The following is a 19,090-nucleotide window of genomic DNA, read 5'->3' on the forward strand; positions in this document are numbered from 1 at the left end:
GGATTATTTTGTAGGACTAGTGCCAGGAGTGGTATTATGGAGACACAGCATATACACATTATTTAAGATTCTAGACACACAGCAAATTTTTTTCTTTTTAAAAAATCATACCAATGTATAATCTATTAGTGTGAGTTTGCTTAAGGAATGCGTGGTTATCAGGAGCCTGTGGTCTGCTAGGCTTTTTAGCTTTTATTTCATTTAATCCTACAACAATCCTTTGAGGTACTTACTGTCCCTATTTATAGGCAAAGGAAGTGAGGCTCAAAGAGGCTCAAGTAACTTGCTCTGGGCTACACAGCTGAGCAATGGGAAAGCTGGGATGCAAATCCAGATCTTTGTGATTCCACAGCCTCTAAAACCACTATTTATTTACACGCTTGAATTTTTTATTCAGGTCATTCCTGTGGTACTGAAGTACTTAGCATTTAATTTATTTAGGATGTTAGAAAGTAGAAAAAAATTAGGGATAATTGTTAGAAAGCTATCTCTTGAAGAAAGGAACCATAGGGAGAACATTCTTTTTTGTTTGAAAATAGCAGTATTCTAGAAATTCCCCACCTTGTCAAGATATCCCATAGTTCTGTAAAAAAATCATTTGTAACAGTTCATATTTTGTTAACAATTGCTTAAAATAAAATTCAACTGAGTAGATTTCAGAGATCTTACTGACTTTATCCATTGATTAGTGAATAGGGCAGCATCCCATTTAGGAAACCGAAAGGAGCTCCAAAGTGCTGTGCAAAACAAAGATACCTGTAGGCAGAAGGAGACAAGACAAGTTTTGCTGGCAAAGAGCTAATTGTTTCAGGCAAGGTCACCTTTCTTTGAGATGGTGGTGGGTGGGAGAAGTGGCGGGGTAGGGGAAGGGGGAGGGTCTCTTGAGCAGATTACCTCATTAGTGCTGGCCAGATAATTCCAGATTGACTGGTTTAAGATTCCACTCCTGGGAGAGGCTGAAACTGTAATTAAGTATTTAATCTTGGTTTGTTGATGTGGATTTAGCACAAGTGACTCCATTTTGGGCTTGTTTTCTTTCTTTTTTTTTTTTAACATAATATAGGTAAGAAATTGGAAAAGAAAATTTAGGAAATTTGGGACTTAGTCTTCCATTTTCCGCTTGCAATCATCACCATATCCTACTATTTTTTAAAATCTCTGATTTCCTTTCCTTTCCATTCTTTCAGTTTTAGGGGTTTAGACCATTTTCATCTGCTTTCCTGGGTTCTCATTACTTTTCGATGGGTCTTCCTGCCTCCAGTTTCTTCCCTTTAAATTGTCTTCCAAACCTGATACTAAAGTTAATTCTTCCATTTTGAAAAATGTTAATTATATATGAATGCATATTTTAAAGAAAAAAATGGAATATTTTCTAAGTCTACAATACTATTTACCCCTCCTATCCCAATCTTCCTCCTGTCTCCCCTTCCCCCAAATAATCTTCAGCTTGCTTTTTTCCATGTGATATATCTTGGAGATCTTTCCATATTAGTTTATTAGATATAGTTCATTTTTTAAAACTTCCTTATGTTACAGTTTAATAAAGTGTGTTTATTCATTCACCTAGGTATAAAATACTTTGAAGTCTCTTTTGAATTCCTGTTTAAACTGAGTATTGAGAAGATTTCCCCCCCAGATGTCACTATCTTTCTAAAAAACATTTTACCATATCTCTTTCTTCCCTCTTTAAAACTATTGGTGGCTGCCTCATAAGACCTATAGCAGGCAACATAAACTCACATGTGTCCAGGGACCAGGCTTATGAAAACAGCTGGGTGACAGACGAAAGGGTGTCTGGGGGATTGACAACTGGAGAGTACAGACACTTCCTGAAAATGTTCAAGACCACATTAAAAACAAACCAACCAACAGAGAACGATTATGCTAGCCAAACAAAGATACTGTTACCATGACGTTTCAGTTTATCATCCTTAAACACGCCAGGCAGCCCTTTACAGTTACTCGTAGTAAGCTGCCTCCTCCTAGAATTCAATCTGCTTTTGCACCTGCTGGAAAGTCTTTCTGCCCCTTCTCTGCCGGAATGCAGCTTGTTCTTTAAGACTTAGCGTACACACTACCACCTCTTCTGTGAAACTGTTCCGCTTCCCCAAGGCAGATGCCTTCTCTAGCCTAACAGAGCATGATAAAATCTTTATTACTGTCTTTGTCACATAGCTCTGTAATAATTTCTGTACTTCTTTGTTGGCTCATCTAGGGTGTGGGTCCTACCAAGTGCTACTTCATTCACCTTGATGTTCTTGGCCCTGGCAAGTGGTAAACATAATATATGAGAGGTGTTCTGTTTCTGTTGAGTGAGTGAATAAATGAATAATTTTATTAATTGTATAAGAATGGCCTTAGGGAGAATCAGAATCCAAACTGATTATTATATGGTAAACATGAAGGCTTGTATTACTCAGATTACTACCCTCTGATTTTTATCAAACTTAGTTGATTTTAAGAATTTATTTCATTTCAATGTCACTAAAATGAATGTAAATCACATATAGACCATAAAAAGAATTTTGAAATAAAAGCAAGAGTTTTACCACCAACTCTCCTTAACTAAGGAAATGTTTTTAGACCTTGTCCTTGGGTTCCAGCTGTAACATGTCATAGTACTATTTGCTACTTTTACTCTAATAGTATAAATTTTTTTAAGACTTAAAAAAAAAAAAACTTTTTTTTTTTTAAATAAACTCATACTCCTTTTCAGGTTATCAGTCAGTCTTGACTCAGTCCAACCATTACCATTGATTTTTGTTAGTTTATATCCCTTGTTCCTGTCCTATGGCCTGGCCACTACCATTTTAAGAACTCATGTTCTATGTCCTTTGATCTGAAATGATTCTTTACCTTATATGTCATAACTCCTTCCATTACTCTAGCTAAGAGGTAAAGCACAGTGCTAGGGCCAGAAATAAGCCTTACCATTGGGAGAACATGTTTACATGGGTCCACATTCTGTATTGCTCTCAAAACAAATTCACACTCTTAGCTTGGAGCTGTTGCTTGGAATCCCAGAATGTATAGCACTGTGGTTGTTGTCAAGTGAAATACTTTCTTCGAAATCTTTTGCCCAGGCAGGTTAAGATATAATTAAAGTTAGGTGAAATCTGGCTTTCGGGTATTTCAGCTTTTCCCTGATGTTTTCAGATATGTGATGACAGGGTTCCTGAATATTAACTTTTTAAATGTTCAAGTTCTTATGTACAAAGAATAGAAGTCATTACAACTTCAGTACAGTGACTTCTTTTAGTATTGTCTTTGTATGTGCGTGTTGGTATGACTTAGAATTTTGTGACTCGTTGATTTTTAAAGGGGTTAACTGCTTAGAACTGCAGCATGGCATCTAGCCATTGGGCACCTTGGAGCCTCAACCTCTGGTTTTCTTAGCAATGCCCTGTAAAGTACTACATCGCTCAGGGTCAGACTCAGCTTGGGCATTTAATACTTCATGTTCCTTTTTATAGCTTGCAGGCCCCAATTTTTTATCCCAAAATTCAGCCATTGCCTCCAGACATCAATTATGTAATGGCACCACTGTCCTCCTAGTACCTGGTTCAAAAATCCAAGTCATTTTTGAATTTTTCACTACCCTTACATCCAGCCAGTCATCAAACTTGTTGGTAAGACTCATGGATTCTCGCAAGCACAGGTCACTTCCTTCCTAATGTCACTGCCCCCACTCTAGGTCATGTAAGAATACCCCCTACTTCCCTCCCAACTCTAATCCATCTATATGCATTACTAGCTAGCTGAGTTTTCCTTACCAACTGCTCTGTTTGCATCTTGACTTTTACTAGAAACCTTTTGATGGCAGTTGCTCTTATGCACACACACACACACACACATCTCCCATTGGCTGCTGGATGAAGCCTACATTTTATCCCAGAATTCATGGTCTTCCACATTGACTCTTAAGTCTTTTTTGCTTCATCTCACACCCCTTTCCCACAGTGTGCTGTAGCTCCTGGCCATCCTAGAACTTGACTGGGGCTTTCTTTGATCTTGGCCCTTGTCAGTCCCTCTGCACACCAAGAATGACCTCTTCTGCCTCTGAACATCCCCAGTATTTCTTCTACTTTATTTATCTTTATCTTATGACATATTATTGCCCAAGTAGTGCTTTGCAGTTGACCAAAGTGTTTTCGAATCCATTACTTTATTTAATTTTCACAACCAGTTTGTGAAGTAAGACAGATGTGTCATATCACAAGGCAGAAAGCCAAGACTTGAGGAAGGAAGAGTGACTTGCCAAGTTTTATACTTAATAGAGTGGAGCTAAGACTCACATCCAAGCCTCCTAGAACATTAAGCCCCAAGCTTTGTTTTTTATGCTGCAAGTACCTTTCTTGGTCCCCGAGTATGCATTTTAAATGGAAGTTTAAATATATGTCTTTCCAGTTGCCTGCAGATAACCTGAAGTTGTGTTTTATTCCCCAAGAACATATATATGAGTGAGCCCATGCTTATATATATATATTTTTTTCCATGCTTATATTAAATATGGTGCAGTTCATTGTTCCCTTTCTCTGTAAAAAGTATGCTTTCCCCTTCTGAACCTTGTTTCCCAATCATGTTTTTATTTTTATTTTTATTTTTATTTTTATTTTTTAAGTAGAAATGAAACTTCCTTGGCATATTATAAATAATAAAACTAGAGCTTTATAGATTTATATAATGAACTTAATTACTGGGATAACTTTTCAGCAGTGTACTTCAATTCACAAGTGTTTGTTGCCTGTATAGAGATTAAGCCTAATGCTATATACTACTAAGCAAAGGTCCCCTACATAACAAGTTACATATCCTGGATTTTTATAGTTGTAATAATTTCTATGTTGATTAGATGAGAACATATATACCAACAAAAGCTGTTAAGAATTCATTAACAATTTCAGTGGATTTGAAATTTATTTTTTTTATCATCTATATACATATTTGAAAAAATAATACATATAGTATGAGACCTCTATTATACAGTCAAAAAAGACATGCTTGGTGCCCCCAGTATTTACAGATCTAACTAACTGATAACTCCTTGGTTCCCAGTTGGGTGTTTCTGCTATGCGGATTCTGACATTGTTCTACATGGCGCTTAAGACCTTCATATGAGAACTTTCTTACAGAGGCAAATGGTTGGAAAAACATTACTTCCCTGAGTAATTACTTTGTTTTCTTTTCAGACAGAACTATGCAACTGATGTCTCCATTTTCAGCCTGAGCTTTAGGAAGTTCAGGACCAAATGTATCAGTCAGTCATGCAGCTGTGTAGATCCTTATTGCCTACTTAAGTTTTCCCTTTTTTACATTTTGATAGCGACTTCCTGTTGTGGTTTGCTTGGCCCTGATTTTTAAATTTATATTTTATTGTATTACATGTATTTCCCAAAAGCCAACTAACATTCTTTGAAAATGAAATGGGATGTAAATAAATGCTCTAGCCCTTCTTTTGTGATCAGCTATATTTTAGGGACTGAATATAGCTCTTTCAAATGTTGGTGCCTATATGTGTGTGTCTTGCTCTTCCTGTTCTATTGAACATGGTCCGAAGTCAGAATTTATATAGAAAAGCCAAACCTAACCATATTGTTTATTAGAAAAATGTAGTTTCATTTAAAATGAATTGGTTTCAGAAACTTATAGTGTCTACTTAAGTACATCTTAAAAAGTGGAGTGTCCCTTCTGGGAGGAAGCAAAGCATTGTTGTGATGACAACATGCCTCTGTTAGCAGGTATGAGATCACTGCAGGCAGTGGTACTTAAAAAGTCCACATTCAGGAGGACTGGGAGGTCCTCCTAAAACTGGAGGACCTCCCAGTCCTCTCTGTGTCTTTGCCAGCACTTGTTATCTCTTATCTTTGATGATAGTTATTGTAACAGGTATAAGATGATACTTTACTGTGTTTTGATGTGTATTTCCCTAATTATTTTTTTTTCCAGAGTTTATCCTTTTGAATTTTGCACCATGTGCATATATTTCCCCTATTCCAAAAATTAATGGTAAGGAAAAGTTCACAGTCATTTTCAGTGGAAATGTAAAAAATGTCTCTTCCTATCTATTAGACCATGAGCTCCTTGAGACTAGAAAATGTGCTAGATTCCTCTCTGTATTCCTAAACCTAGCATGGAGCCTTGTACAAAGTCCCCAGCTAGTGTGCCTAGATGAGAATTAGAAACTGAGAGCCACAAATTTCAGTAGAATCAAGGCTGAAAATTACTGAACGTGGGTAACTCATGCTCCCTTAACTCTGTTCTCCCTTTTCAGAGTTAAGTCTGAGACCAGCTTCCTGGCTCTGAAGTAAGGTTGATTTTTATTGAAGTCCATTAAAAGAACTTAAAAACAAGTTAAAATTTTTCCTAGTTGTTCAAAACAAGGGGTTTATCTTTGCTTATATATCGTAGTGTTAGATTTTTCCATATGTGACCTTCAAACTTCTTTTTATCTGTCTTTGCAGATCTTTGTAGAATTTGATGGCTGTAACTGGAAGCAACACTCCTGGGTTAAAGTTCATGCTGAAGAAGTTATTGTACTTCTGCTGGAAGGGTCTCTGGTATGGGCACCCCGGAAGGACCCTGTCCTTATCCAGGGCACTCGAGTCTCAATTGCACAATGGCCAGCCCTGGTGAGTGACTTTATTGGCTAGGAACGTATTTGAGCTTTACTCTTATAATATGACTGTGGTATTTATCCAGTAGCTGAACTCTTTATAATTCCCTGAACTCCATATTTTATTCCTAACACACTTCTATTCTGAAGTTACCAAAGCAAAAATTGGGAAAGCTCTTTTATCCTGTGTCTTTTGAAACTTTTTATATTAGATAATATTTGATACTTTTTGTTTCTAAAGAATTTTTTCACCTTTAGTCTTTTCTTATAGTAAGATTATGAAACAGTGTTTGTAATCCTTAGTCTTTTTTTCATAGATGTTCTTTTTTTTCCCAGCTTTATTGAGATACAATTGACATATAATATTGTATAAATTTATGTACAACATGATGATTTAATAGGCATATATATTGCAGAATGATACCACAGTAAGGTTAGTTAACACATCCATTGACTCACAGTTACCTTTTTGTGTGTGTGTAGTAAGAATTTTTAAGATTTACTCTCTTAGCAACTTTCAAGTAGACAATACAGTATTGTTATAGTCACCATGCTGTACATTAGCTCCCCAGAATTTATTCCTCTTATAACTGAAGTTTGTACTCTTTGACCACCTACACTCAAGTCCCTACTCCCCTGACCTCTGGCAATCAACAATCTACTCTATACGTATGAGTTTGAGGGTTTTTATTCCACCTCTAAGATCATACAGTATTTGTCTTTCTCTCTGACTTACTTCAGTAAGCATAACCGCCTCAAGGTTCATCCATGTTGTCACAAATAACAGATTTCCTCCTCTTCTATGGCTGAATAATATTCCATTGTGTATGTGCATATACATACACACCACATTTTCCATATCCATTCATCCATCACCAGACACTTAGGTTGTTCCATGTCTTGGCTATTGTAAATAATGCTGCCGTGAACATGGGGGTGCAGATATCCCTTCGAAGTAGTCATTTCATTTCCTTCAGGTATATACCCAGAAGTGGGATTGCTGGATCATATGGTATGTCTATTTTTGATTTTTTGAGGAACCTCTGTACTGTTCCATAGTGGCTGCACCAATTTACATTCCTACCAGCAGTGCACAAGAGTTCCCTTTTCTCTGTGTCTTTGCCAGCACTTGTTAGCTCTTATCTTTGATGATACCTATTATAATAGGTATAAGATGATACCTTACTGTGTTTTGATTTGTATTTCCCTAATGATTAGTGATATTGAGCCCCTTTTCATGTACCTGCTGGCCATTTGTATGTATATATTCTTTGGAAAATTATCTTTTCAGGTGATTTGTCCATTCTTTAATGAGACTGTTTTTTTTGCTATTGAATTGAGTTCTTTTTATATTTTATATAATAACCTCTTCTCAGATATGACTTGCAGATATTTTCTCTCATTTTTATGATGACTTTTCATGCTGTTCTTCATTTCTTTTGCTGTGCAGAAGCCTTTTAGTTTGATGTAGTCCCACTTGTTTATTATTGCTTTGTTGCTTATGCTTAAAGGTTTTTCAAGTTATTAAGTGCTATAAAATTTAATTCTGAAAGTATCTGTTTGTTTCTATCTCATTAACAAATTATAGGTATAAATGGTTAATTTTTTAAAATCTAATTCTCCTGTGGGTAACCAAATTAAATAATAACCAAATATTTTTACTTTTTAATTATACATATCATCACCTTACAAAGCTGTCTTTTTGCCTTTGTTTTTAAGGCCATGCTTCAGTTGAACTTATAGAAGACACTTAAATGAATACAGGTCCCTGGCTGGTGACTTTTGTAGGCTGTTTGTGAAACAGTAATATGAATTTATCATAACAGCGATTATTCTAGAAATCTCAACAATTTCATGAGTTTTAGAGATGATAATGATGTAACTGTTTATTCTAGGAATTTACTGTACTTTAGCCCTCTTGAACTCTGGCAAGAAGATTAGTCAGATCCCTAGAAAGAATGAGAAATTTCTCATTCTTTTTGTCCTTCTTAGCTGTAAATAAGAGTATTGAGCCGGCTTTCTGCTCTAGTTTGCTTCCTGTGGTTATTTGAGGGGCAGGTGCTGGGTTGGGTATGTTTCAGAGGACTTATGCTTTAGCTTCTCTGTGTTTACTACAGTAAAAGATAAATTAAAAATGAGTATTTTCTCTGAAGTTAGAGATTCAATTGAATTGTTAGATATTTTCTTTTCCAAATTCTAATCAACTTCCTGTCATTGTACTTCATAGACTTTCACTCCCCTAGTAGATAAACTCGGTTTGGGTTCCGTGGTTCCAGTTGAATACCTTTTGGATCGAGAGCTTCGTTTCCTGTCAGATGCGAATGGTTTGCATCTGTTCCAGGTACTTAACACTTGCTCTAGCCCTAGCTAATTTCTCTCCTTGCTGATTTCTTTGTTGAGTAAAAGTAAGGTGTTCCCCTTTTCTTTTAGCACTGAAGTAAGTTCTTTCTCCCAGTAATTCCCTGTGCGTTTTAAAGTTTTTCTGCGCACCCTTGAAAAGTACATTTGGTGGCTGAAGCTTTTCTCTCTGCTATATAGCCCTACCCCACTTAAGACTTCAGACCTAAAATCACTTAGACCACAATTCTAAGGGTCTCAGAAGAGGTGGCTTCCCAGAGGTGGCAGCTTCTATAACTTGAGTCTGAGAGGCCTATCTTACGTCATTGGCAGGGAGGCTAGGAGGTGGGCTGGTTCCAAGCACCATTAAATATTAAGAGCTTAGGTATAGCTTCAATTACAGAGAAAAGGGAAAGTTAATCATGTAAACAAACTGACATCTGGGTTAAAGTTTCAGAATTTATGGATGGCAATATTTACTTTTCACCCTTAAGGGTTCCTGTCTGAAGGTTAAAGATTAGGAGACTTTCAAGTTTTGCTGTTTACTGAGGCGGCCAAGGGCAGTATCTCCTTACCTGTGTTCTATGAAATATTAATGATGATTTCCATGTTGATATGTTTTACTCCCTCTCAGCAACCTTGCTTTATTCATCTTTGTAGTCCTAGTCTTCTATGAGTGGCACTCAATAAATGTTGGATAAGTATCAAAATATGCAAAACGATTTACATGGAATAAAATGTTTTGTGGTCAAATGAGTATGAGAAACACTGGCCTAAACAGACTTTTTTCCCTACATATCTTCCAAGAGCATTTAAATATGCTACTATATGTAGAAAGATACAGTATATAATATTTCCTAAATCTAAGTGATCCTAGCATACTTATTTTTCACAGAGCATCTCGTGAGGCTAGGGTTCTACAGAACATTCTCTGGCAAAGCTGATAAAGAGCTCCTCGGGGGTGTGCTTTTTCTTATCTGAGTAGATACTGCTATTCTTTTTAATACTCATTTCTCTTTTATCTTAACCAGATGGGAACAGATAGCCAAAACCAGATTCTTTTGGAACACACTGCACTGAGAGAAACAGTTAATGCTTTGATCAGTGACCAAAAACTACAAGAAATATTCAGTCGAGGTAAGAACAGGTAGTCTTCAGCCCCTGAATTCTGAATCAAGTGTGTAGTCAATCTTGAAAGTGATAGAATGGGGAGGACACCAAGCAGCTATAAACATGTATGCTTGTGTTTTGTGTGTGGATAGAGTTAAGTTTCTCCTGTCAGCTGGATCTCTGGAATAGATTGGGAAAGCAGGATCTCACTCAGACCACTGGTTCCTCGTTATATGATATTTCATAACACAAAGGCTTATTGTGTCTTGTTCTGCGTTTTTTTTCATTTCTTAAGAAATTATTAAGGGCTAACCTTGTACTAGACACAATGTTAAGGTACTGGAGATATAACCATCAGCTACAAAAATCTCTGCCCCTGCTGAGCTTACTGTCTACAAGGTTCTCAAGGACTAAAGACTGTTAACACCAACAAAAAACAACTTAGAGTACAAGGTATATTCATAAAGGAAGGTGTCCACAGACTCATTCACGTTAACAGCATGTTTTTTAAGAATGAAAATAAAAAATAATTACTAGCTTTTTTCAGTTCAGTTACAGATTTTGCCCAAGATTTTACATAAAGGGTAGATTCTCGCTTCACTTATCCTTTCTTTCATGTCATGCATCCACTCCTCTTCCTTTTTGAACCTCATGTTAGTCATGATTTTCAATAAAATAGTTCCCTCGGTTCTCTTTTATCAAATTAAATCTAAATAGTTAAAAGAAGGAAAGCTTGCCCAATTTAGAGAAGGAGAGTATCAGGATAAAATGATGTTTAAATAAGGAAGGGTATGGAGGATGAAAGGATGTAAAGAAAAATTGATAGTAGAGAGAAGAAAATCAAGTGGACAGGATGAGAGAGAGAGATGTGTATGAGAATATATAGTAAAATTAAGGAGGCTTAGTTATCATTCTGAGAGGTAATAATTTAAAATAAGTAATGATTTAGCTATATAGTGGCAAATGTATAAGACATGCAGAAGAGAGAAACTCCTTGGAGAGCCAGATGAAATTGCAGGGTAACATTACCTGCTGATAAAGTAATATCTTTGAAACTGTGTTCCTAGCAAGACAGGTGCTGTATTTGTTCAGACTATTATTAGTACAGAGGCTAGAAACCTCCTAAATTGAACTCTCCACCTACTGTTACTGTAAGTCAGATAGCAGAGTGTAAATGGTTATATATCATTCCAATGGTCACTTAACAAAATAGTATACTCAGCTTACTGGCCTCTCACTTTTTTATGTTTATGTCCGATCTGTGTACATTTTCACATTATCTGTCATTTTTTGGTTTTTGGTTGTTTTTTGTTTTTTTCCCCTAAAAGGTGGTCACATTTAAACATTTCTACTTTTTTGCCTGTCATTTTTGATGTTAGTTTCCTTTCTCTTCCTTGTATCATTTCTAGAGTTGGAACATTAAGATAAGGTAGAGTCGGAAGCTTGGAAGATTCCAAATAAACATAATTTATAAAGGTCACTGGGAAAACTTTTGTTTTTAAATTGCTAAGTATGTAAATCTGAAATTAATCACTCAGTTACATACAAGAGGACAGAAAGTGCCAAATATTTACACCATATTATTTTCCTTCTGCTTTTAGAAAACGTCATCAAATATAGCTTAGCCAAAAATAGTAATACTAACTGATCTCTCCTTTAGGTCCCTACAGTGTTCAAGGTCACAGGGTCAAAGTATACCAACCAGAGGGGGAAGAAAGTTGGCTCTATGGTGTTGTAAGCCATCAAGATTCCATCACGCGTCTTATGGAGGTGTCTGTAACTGAGGTGAGGCTCTGCGTTACTTCATCTAAAGTTCATTTCTCCCTTACAGAGGGTGGTGTAGAGGAATGGAGCACTTCACTGTGTGTAAGAAGAGTTGGGTTCCACCATGGGCTCAATCACTTAATGTCTGTGTATGACCTTGAGAAGGCTGTTCAACTTTCTTATCAATGTTTTTGTCTAAATTAGGCGTAGTCTACCTAACCCCACAGCATCCTGTTGAGAACTAAGATAATATATTTGAAAGTGTTTGAAATCTGTAAAACCATAATTAAATGTGAAGTGGTATTATTATTTTATCATATTCGTAAAAGTTAGTTAAAAATCTAGTCAACATTTCCTTGGGTAATATTTATGCCACTCCCTCTTAATGCTTAAAAAGTTGTTTCTAATGAAGTGATCAAAGAACATAACATCTAGAGCTACCTGGAGAATAGTCTAGGAGAAATAATAAATGAGTGTTTTGAGGCAAACAAATGTGTGTTTATGGTATCTTTGAATTGGTTTCAGACTTGCCCTTAGCCTTCATGTATAAATGTAAGCATAAATGATTTTATTTCTTTATTGAATTTTTTAAAAATTATTAATCTTCTTTTTAAATTTCAAACAACACTCATATATGAAGTAGATATTGAAAGCCATCCCTTCCCCTGGGGAAATATCACTCCTTGCAGTGGTAACCACCGTTAAGAGTTTGGTATATATTCCATGTTCTTCCAAATATCTTCTATGTGTATAATAGTTGTATATTGTCTGTTTATGTGATGATTACACAAATCATAATTCATTAATAAATGAGATCATACAATACATACAGTTCTGTAACCTTTTTCACTTAATTGTAAATTATCAACATCTTTCTGTATAACTATAGAAATCTGCCTCATCTTTTTAAAATAGATGGATATTTTGCACATGGAATAGATGTGTCATAACTAATTTAATCTAAAATTGATGGACATCTCAGTCGTTAGTGTTTTCACTAATAAAAATAATGCCACAGTGAATATTCTTGAACATATAGCCCTGTACACTTTCATATTATTTATTGTAATAAATTCCTACGTGTGTAATGCTAGGTCAAAGGATATGCACATAAATATGACATCTGTCTGTCATATTGGCATCTCAAAAGCTTTTATTCCTTAGTAGAGTGGTGCTTTTAATGATTTTTGGTTCTAGAGGTTTTGGGTTTCTGTAAAATACAAAGTAGGAAGGTTTTAGAGATGCAGAATTTGAAATTAACATCCAAAAAGAGAAAACTGGGCCTCGAGTTCAGTTCTTCCGTTCATTCATTCAACAAATACTTGAGTGCTTACCGTATTCTAGACTTGTTTCAGATGTTCTAGCAGTGAATAAGATAGTAGAGATCTCTGCTCTAAGGAAGCTTTCATTCTATTAGGGGAGTAGAAACAAAGAGATAATTATATAGATTAGAAAAATATATAATTATGTCTTTGGTAAATAAGGCATTAAACCTTTTCTCTCCCCTTTTTCATACTTTCTGCTGTCCTGCTCCTACTGTAGAGTGGTGAGATCAAGTCCGTAGATCCCAGACTGATCCATGTGATGCTGATGGACAATTCAACACCTCAGAGCGAGGTACAGTAATGTTGAGTCTCTGAGCAGGCTTATGAGCTTGCATTATCTTGTTGTGTAGATTCCGTATGTGTAAGTATCATGGATGCCCTGTGAGTTTCAGCCCTGGCCACTGTATATTTCTTGCTTTCTCCATGGTATTGTCTAGTGAAGAGAAGATTGTCTCAAGAAAGAGACCTAGTCTGAGCAAACCCCTTTAATTATGGCTATGTTGCCTATCTGTTTTTAAATCCATGGCCTAACTATTTCTTCTTACATTATTTCAGGACAGGTATATTTGAAAGATACATCAGTCAGTTAAAGCTATAATAAGCAGTAGTAATATTCATGACCTACCCAGCAATAAGAAATGGAGTAGAAGCTGTATCCTCTTTTTCTTTCCATTAGATAGTAGTGAGCTCCAAGGGAGTCTGAATTTCCATACCCCAAGAAGAATCAAATCAAACAGGTGCCTAGTTCAGTGCTCAGCACACAGTGGATTACTCCATAATTACTGTGAATCAGGCCGACTCTTGATTCATTCAGAATTGTCATAACCCAAAAAAAGATATATTATAAATCAGTATCTGAACCAATCAAGGAATCCTGTGTGAATTTCCTTCAGTAGGACATTGACTAGGACAGCATCTGTCCACATACTCCTCATAGTCTCCTAGCACCTCTAATATTGCTGTCCTGGCCATTCTGCTATGTGTATAGTTCTCCCTAATCTTCTTCATCCAGTCATTCCTTACTTGATAAAACAACATCAGGGTAGGGGAAAAGGAATCATGTTAAATTTAATAGCTTTTTACTACCTATTATATTACCACAAATAGGAAAGTCTCTTGACTGTTTACATGGCCGAAAACACCCATTACTTTTTTGGTGGTGTGTTGGTCCCTTTTTTATTTCCTTCTTTATTTCATTCATTCATTAAGCACCTATTGTATACTAGGTACTGTTCAGCTGGCCAGATATAGCTGGAGAGTACTGACTGGTCTCTTGTGTCCTAAGATACCTACTCACATCTGAGTAGCTCCCTGTAAGTAGGGCATATTTGGAAGTTGTTGCTCAAGGAGGTTGCTATAAGCCAGGCTCTGCAACTTGGCGGGATGAGTTAGCGGTGAGATCTGTGGTTTTCAGCAGCAGTTGTTAATCTTCTCTTTTCAGCTCTGCCATGATGAGACTATCTTCTTAGCTAGCTAAGTACAATTATTATTAACACTTCTGCCAGGTTTTATAGTAACCCTTCTTAGAGATCCAATGTCACCTCATCTCCTTGAATGAGCAAGAAAGAAGAGATATTTCACTGATCATATTTCTGTAGTTCTGAAAATTGGGTGGTTTACAGTGTCCATAAGAAACTGGAGAAAGAATAAAACAGTTTTAAAAGGATCAAATGAAAACAGTTCTTAGCAAACAAATCTTATGAATAAAAGATTTATGAACTTAGACTAATATTCCCAAAATTATGGGGGAAACAAATACATCTTGAGCTTTGGTTAGAAGTTGTAGAAGGAAATTAAGAGAAAAAAGATGGAAAAGAAGGCAACAAAGAGGGAGAGAGAAAGAGAAAAAAATGAGAACTGGAAAGAAGTATAAATTTTGAAAAAGTTTCAGTGATAACAGCTATAATCATGATTAACAAAGATAACAGATCTGCACAAAGATCTGTAAATATTCAAAAGCAGTAAGGGTAAATGAATTGGTAAATAATAAATGGCTAAATAACTGTGTCACTCACTTATTGCCACTGTAACACTTACCTGAATAAAACTATGTCAAAGTTATCTGAATACAACTAAAAAGAAAACCTTCATAGTGGGATACCAATCTAAGAGTGTTCCAGATACAATTGTTTGCTGTACAAGATTGCCTGCAAGAATGTTAACTATGCCCCAAGCCCCACTCCCCTGGTCCTTCTCAGGAAAGGAGTGTATTTAGAGATAGGAATTGCCCCTTCTAATCTATATCTTTTAAGGTTGTTTGGCCTCTCAAACAAGGCACAAGTAAGATTTCATGAGATAGGCTGAACTTATTGGAAGAGCTAAGAGATTTGGCAGTTTGGTCTATAGTAGTCTGCTTTTTTGCTTTCCTCTGTTTAATGCTTTGAAATAAGTTCTGGAGGTAGTGTCCATAAGAGCAGTCTAAACCTGCTTTGCTGGATTCACGTTTCCCTTTGGTCACAGCTCACAAATATTGGTTTGGTCACAGCTCACAAATCCTTTTGTCACCAGTTTTTAGTGACTTCTGGATAGAGGAAATTGTATATTTCAATACTTGAAATCCTAGTTTCAGTCAAACAGGAGATAAATATGAAATAAAGCTGATTTTTTTCATCAAGGGACAAATGAGCTCCCAGCCTAGCTTTAGCAGTCTGTTTTATAAAAGAAATTTCACAAAATTTTAAAACCCTTAAAAAAGTCCATTTGAGGAAATAGTACATTTTATTAAGGGAAGGTTTGCCAAGTGAGTTAATCTTAAGTAACTGTTATCTTGACTATGTGAGTCACAGGAATATTGGAACTTTTTGACAGAGGGGCTGTCTTAGAGCTAGCATTGGGAGTGGGCAACCTGGGCCTGCTTTGGGTGCTTCTAGAGATGGGGAAGAGCTGATGGTTTATGGTTTCCACAGGATGGAAGGTCCCTTGTAATAAATCTTTTTTGAATTTTGTTTTGTAGGGGGGTACGTTAAAAGCAGTAAAATCTTCCAAAGGAAAGAAGAAGAGAGAGAGCATAGAGGGGAAAGATGGCCGGAGGAGGAAAAGTGCTTCGGATTCTGGGTGTGACCCTGCATCAAAGAAATTAAAAGGAGACAGGGGTGAAGTAGACAGTAATGGGAGCGATGGAGGTGAGGCAGGCCGAGGGCCCTGGAAAGGAGGGAATGCCAGTGGAGAGCCAGGGCTCGATCAGAGAACCAAGCAGCCACCAACTACATTTGTCCCCCAGATTAACCGCAACATCCGCTTTGCCACTTACACCAAAGAAAATGGCCGGACTCTGGTGGTACAGGATGAGCCTGTGGGTGGGGACACACCTGTACATTTCACTCCATATTCTACAGCCACAGGTCAGACTCAGACACCTTTGGCCCCAGAGGTGGGTGGAGCTGAAAATAAAGAGGCAGGAAAAACACTGGAACAAGTTGGCCAGGGCATGGTGGCTTCAGCAGCTGTGGTCACTACCGCCAGCTCCACCCCAGCCACGGTGAGGATCTCAGACACTGGCCTTGCAGCAGGGACTGGGCCGGAAAAACAGAAAGGCAGCCGGTTGCAGGTCCCAGGAGAGGTGAGTTGTTTCAGGGCAAGATCTGGGTTCATTGTTTCACCGTACTTTGTTGTTAACACATTAAAAGGCATCTCAGATGCCACAGGGAAGGAGTACATCTAAGATGTGCTTTAATTGTACTCTGGGTAGTCCTTTACTGCCCATTGGGCAAATGTGTATATTATAGTAACTGTGTCAGCTCTTACAAGTCACCTGAACATTTGAGCTAATCAAAAACTGATTATATACCCAATTTAATGAGATGTTAAAATAGATGTGGTGGGAAAACTTTTTAATTCAGTTATCTAGTTCACATAGTGGTTGAGCCTCTACCAGGCCTGTGTGAGGCAAGGTTAATGAATTACAGTGTTGGTAATAGTGAACACTATAATTACAGCTGTGTGGAAGCTACTGTTAACAACCTGTTTTCAGTGCATCATTTTCTATGATATTTTTCCTTTTAGGCTGGGCTTCTTTCCATGATTTGACATGGCTGTAAAAGTTTTCTTTTCTTTTTTTTTGTCCTAACTTAATCTTTTTTAAGCCTTACCTGGAAAATTTCATGGAATTAATCACAGTAGTATCCAGTTTACTGTGTTCTTTATCTAATATGCATTTATTGTTGCTGAAATGGAAATTTTGTTAAAAGTTAATGTCAAGTTCGCTCCCTTATCAAATTTGAAAATAATATCAAAACCACTTCTTTTGACTCTCTTTTGGGTCACCAAAGTATGATTTATGATGCTAGTCATATTTTTTTCATACTGACTGTTAAGCTGGAATATGAAATACAAAGATAAAGCACTAAATGATTTTTAAATTATGTGTAGAAAACTACTGTGTGCTAAGTACTGTATATTATGAACAAAGAATTGAAATTTCTATTTGAAAGAGCTCACATCCTGAAATGAAATTATTTTAGGTCTAACAATGCCAGATAAAACATGGCATATACATTTCATCTGACTTCTTCTCCTCCCTAGCAAATGCAGTTTGTGAATCCCTAGTGTGCAAGGATGGGGAGGAAGGTGAAATGTCCAGGTAGAAGAGGAGAAGGCCTGTAAATCCAAATTTCACACTGTTCACGGTTTATCCTCTGTTAGTTGACCAGCATTCCCAAAAGAACTAGGTGAGGATCTTATGTGGATTTATAGTGTTTGTAAGTGAGCATATTACCCAAATTAAGTAAAATCGACTCCACATCAAAGGCAATGTAGATGTCAATGGGGATTATAAAATCGACCAAATTTCACATGCTATAAGAATGCAGTTACTCTTATAGTAGCAGAGCTGAGCAGATGAAATGCAGATTCCAGAGCATTTTCCAGACAAGTTGGAGAAATTTCTGTGACTGTATCAGTAATTTTACTAATGTGTCAGCCTAAGTATTCTCCCGGGATATTTCAAAGTACAGAAATGAGTATTTCCGTTACTAATGTGAAATCTAAAATAGGGACTAGCCCCCAGGAAACTTCTTGTCCTCAAAATTGAGTTGAAATCAGTTTGTCATCACTTTCTTATAAGAAAAGGATTTAGAATTTAATCATTTGAAGGAACATGAAGGACCATCCAAATTATTTTTCATTCATGTGTGTATTTATTTTTAAAGGGTAACTTTAGTAGTGAAACCTGAGCTCCCCATCCTGGTTCTTTGCTGTCACGCAGGTGTCAAGGCTCCTGGCCAAGTCCTGCAAGTGAAACAACAGCAAAGCCTCTGGGCTGTGTCTGTTTTCTTCTTTTTTGTTGGGAGGGGACTTAAGAGAATGGTTTGCTGGTTAGTAGGAAGAAAAAAAAGAATAAAGAGCTTTAAGTTTTTAACTGTTAAAATACCCTGAAGCAGTCTCTGTAGCAAATATCAGCTGGAGGCAAGCCCTAGGTGGCCTGCCTGGTTCTCTTGTCTCTATGCTGCCTGCAAAGAAAGTCCTCATGTAGACTCCTCTTGCATATTTTAAAAATACTTTAAATAGATTAAACTTCCCCCTTTTTAACAATAGCGCTTTCTTTATCTAGAATATTTTTATAGTTGTGGTAAAGTAATATAGCATAAAATTTACCATTTTAACCATTTAAAGTGTCTGATACCATATGGCATTTAGCACTTTACAGTGTTGTACAACCATCTCCACTATCTAGTTCCAAAAATTTTCATCACCCCTGAAGGAAACCCCATATCCGTTAGGCAGTCATGGAATAGTTTTTTGTTCCCAGTGTTTTAAATTAAATGTTTAGAGATATCATCCTTTACTGCCTGAAAGTTAATTTTTTTAGTAATCTTTGGTTTGTAAGTCAAGTGCTAGGGACCTGGGTTTTATTAAATTAACAGGTTGTACACAAGCGCTCGTACCTTGCTGTGGATGTTTCTCTCGGGGTATGAATATGGGTGTGTAATATATATAAAAGTGA

General features: G+C 36.7%; 1 protein-coding gene across 3 annotated transcripts in view; it reads left to right on the plus strand.

The window, feature by feature from the left end:
• KDM3B (lysine demethylase 3B) overlaps positions 1-19,090 on the plus strand; it is a 55,453-nt gene that overhangs the window by 7,968 nt on the left and 28,395 nt on the right. For 2 of the 3 annotated variants that reach the window (XM_036897212.2, XM_036897221.2), the window contains exons 2-7: positions 6,462-6,629; positions 8,841-8,954; positions 9,982-10,087; positions 11,721-11,845; positions 13,367-13,441; positions 16,103-16,708. In XM_036897212.2, coding sequence (XP_036753107.1) covers positions 6,462-6,629; positions 8,841-8,954; positions 9,982-10,087; positions 11,721-11,845; positions 13,367-13,441; positions 16,103-16,708 — 1,194 coding nt within the window. The remainder of the gene's footprint in view (positions 1-6,461; positions 6,630-8,840; positions 8,955-9,981; positions 10,088-11,720; positions 11,846-13,366; positions 13,442-16,102; positions 16,709-19,090) is intronic. The other variant, XM_036897225.2, reaches the window with a different exon arrangement.

Source organism: Manis pentadactyla, chromosome 13 (genome assembly GCF_030020395.1).
Source record: "Manis pentadactyla isolate mManPen7 chromosome 13, mManPen7.hap1, whole genome shotgun sequence".
Lineage (NCBI taxonomy): Eukaryota > Metazoa > Chordata > Mammalia > Pholidota > Manidae > Manis > Manis pentadactyla.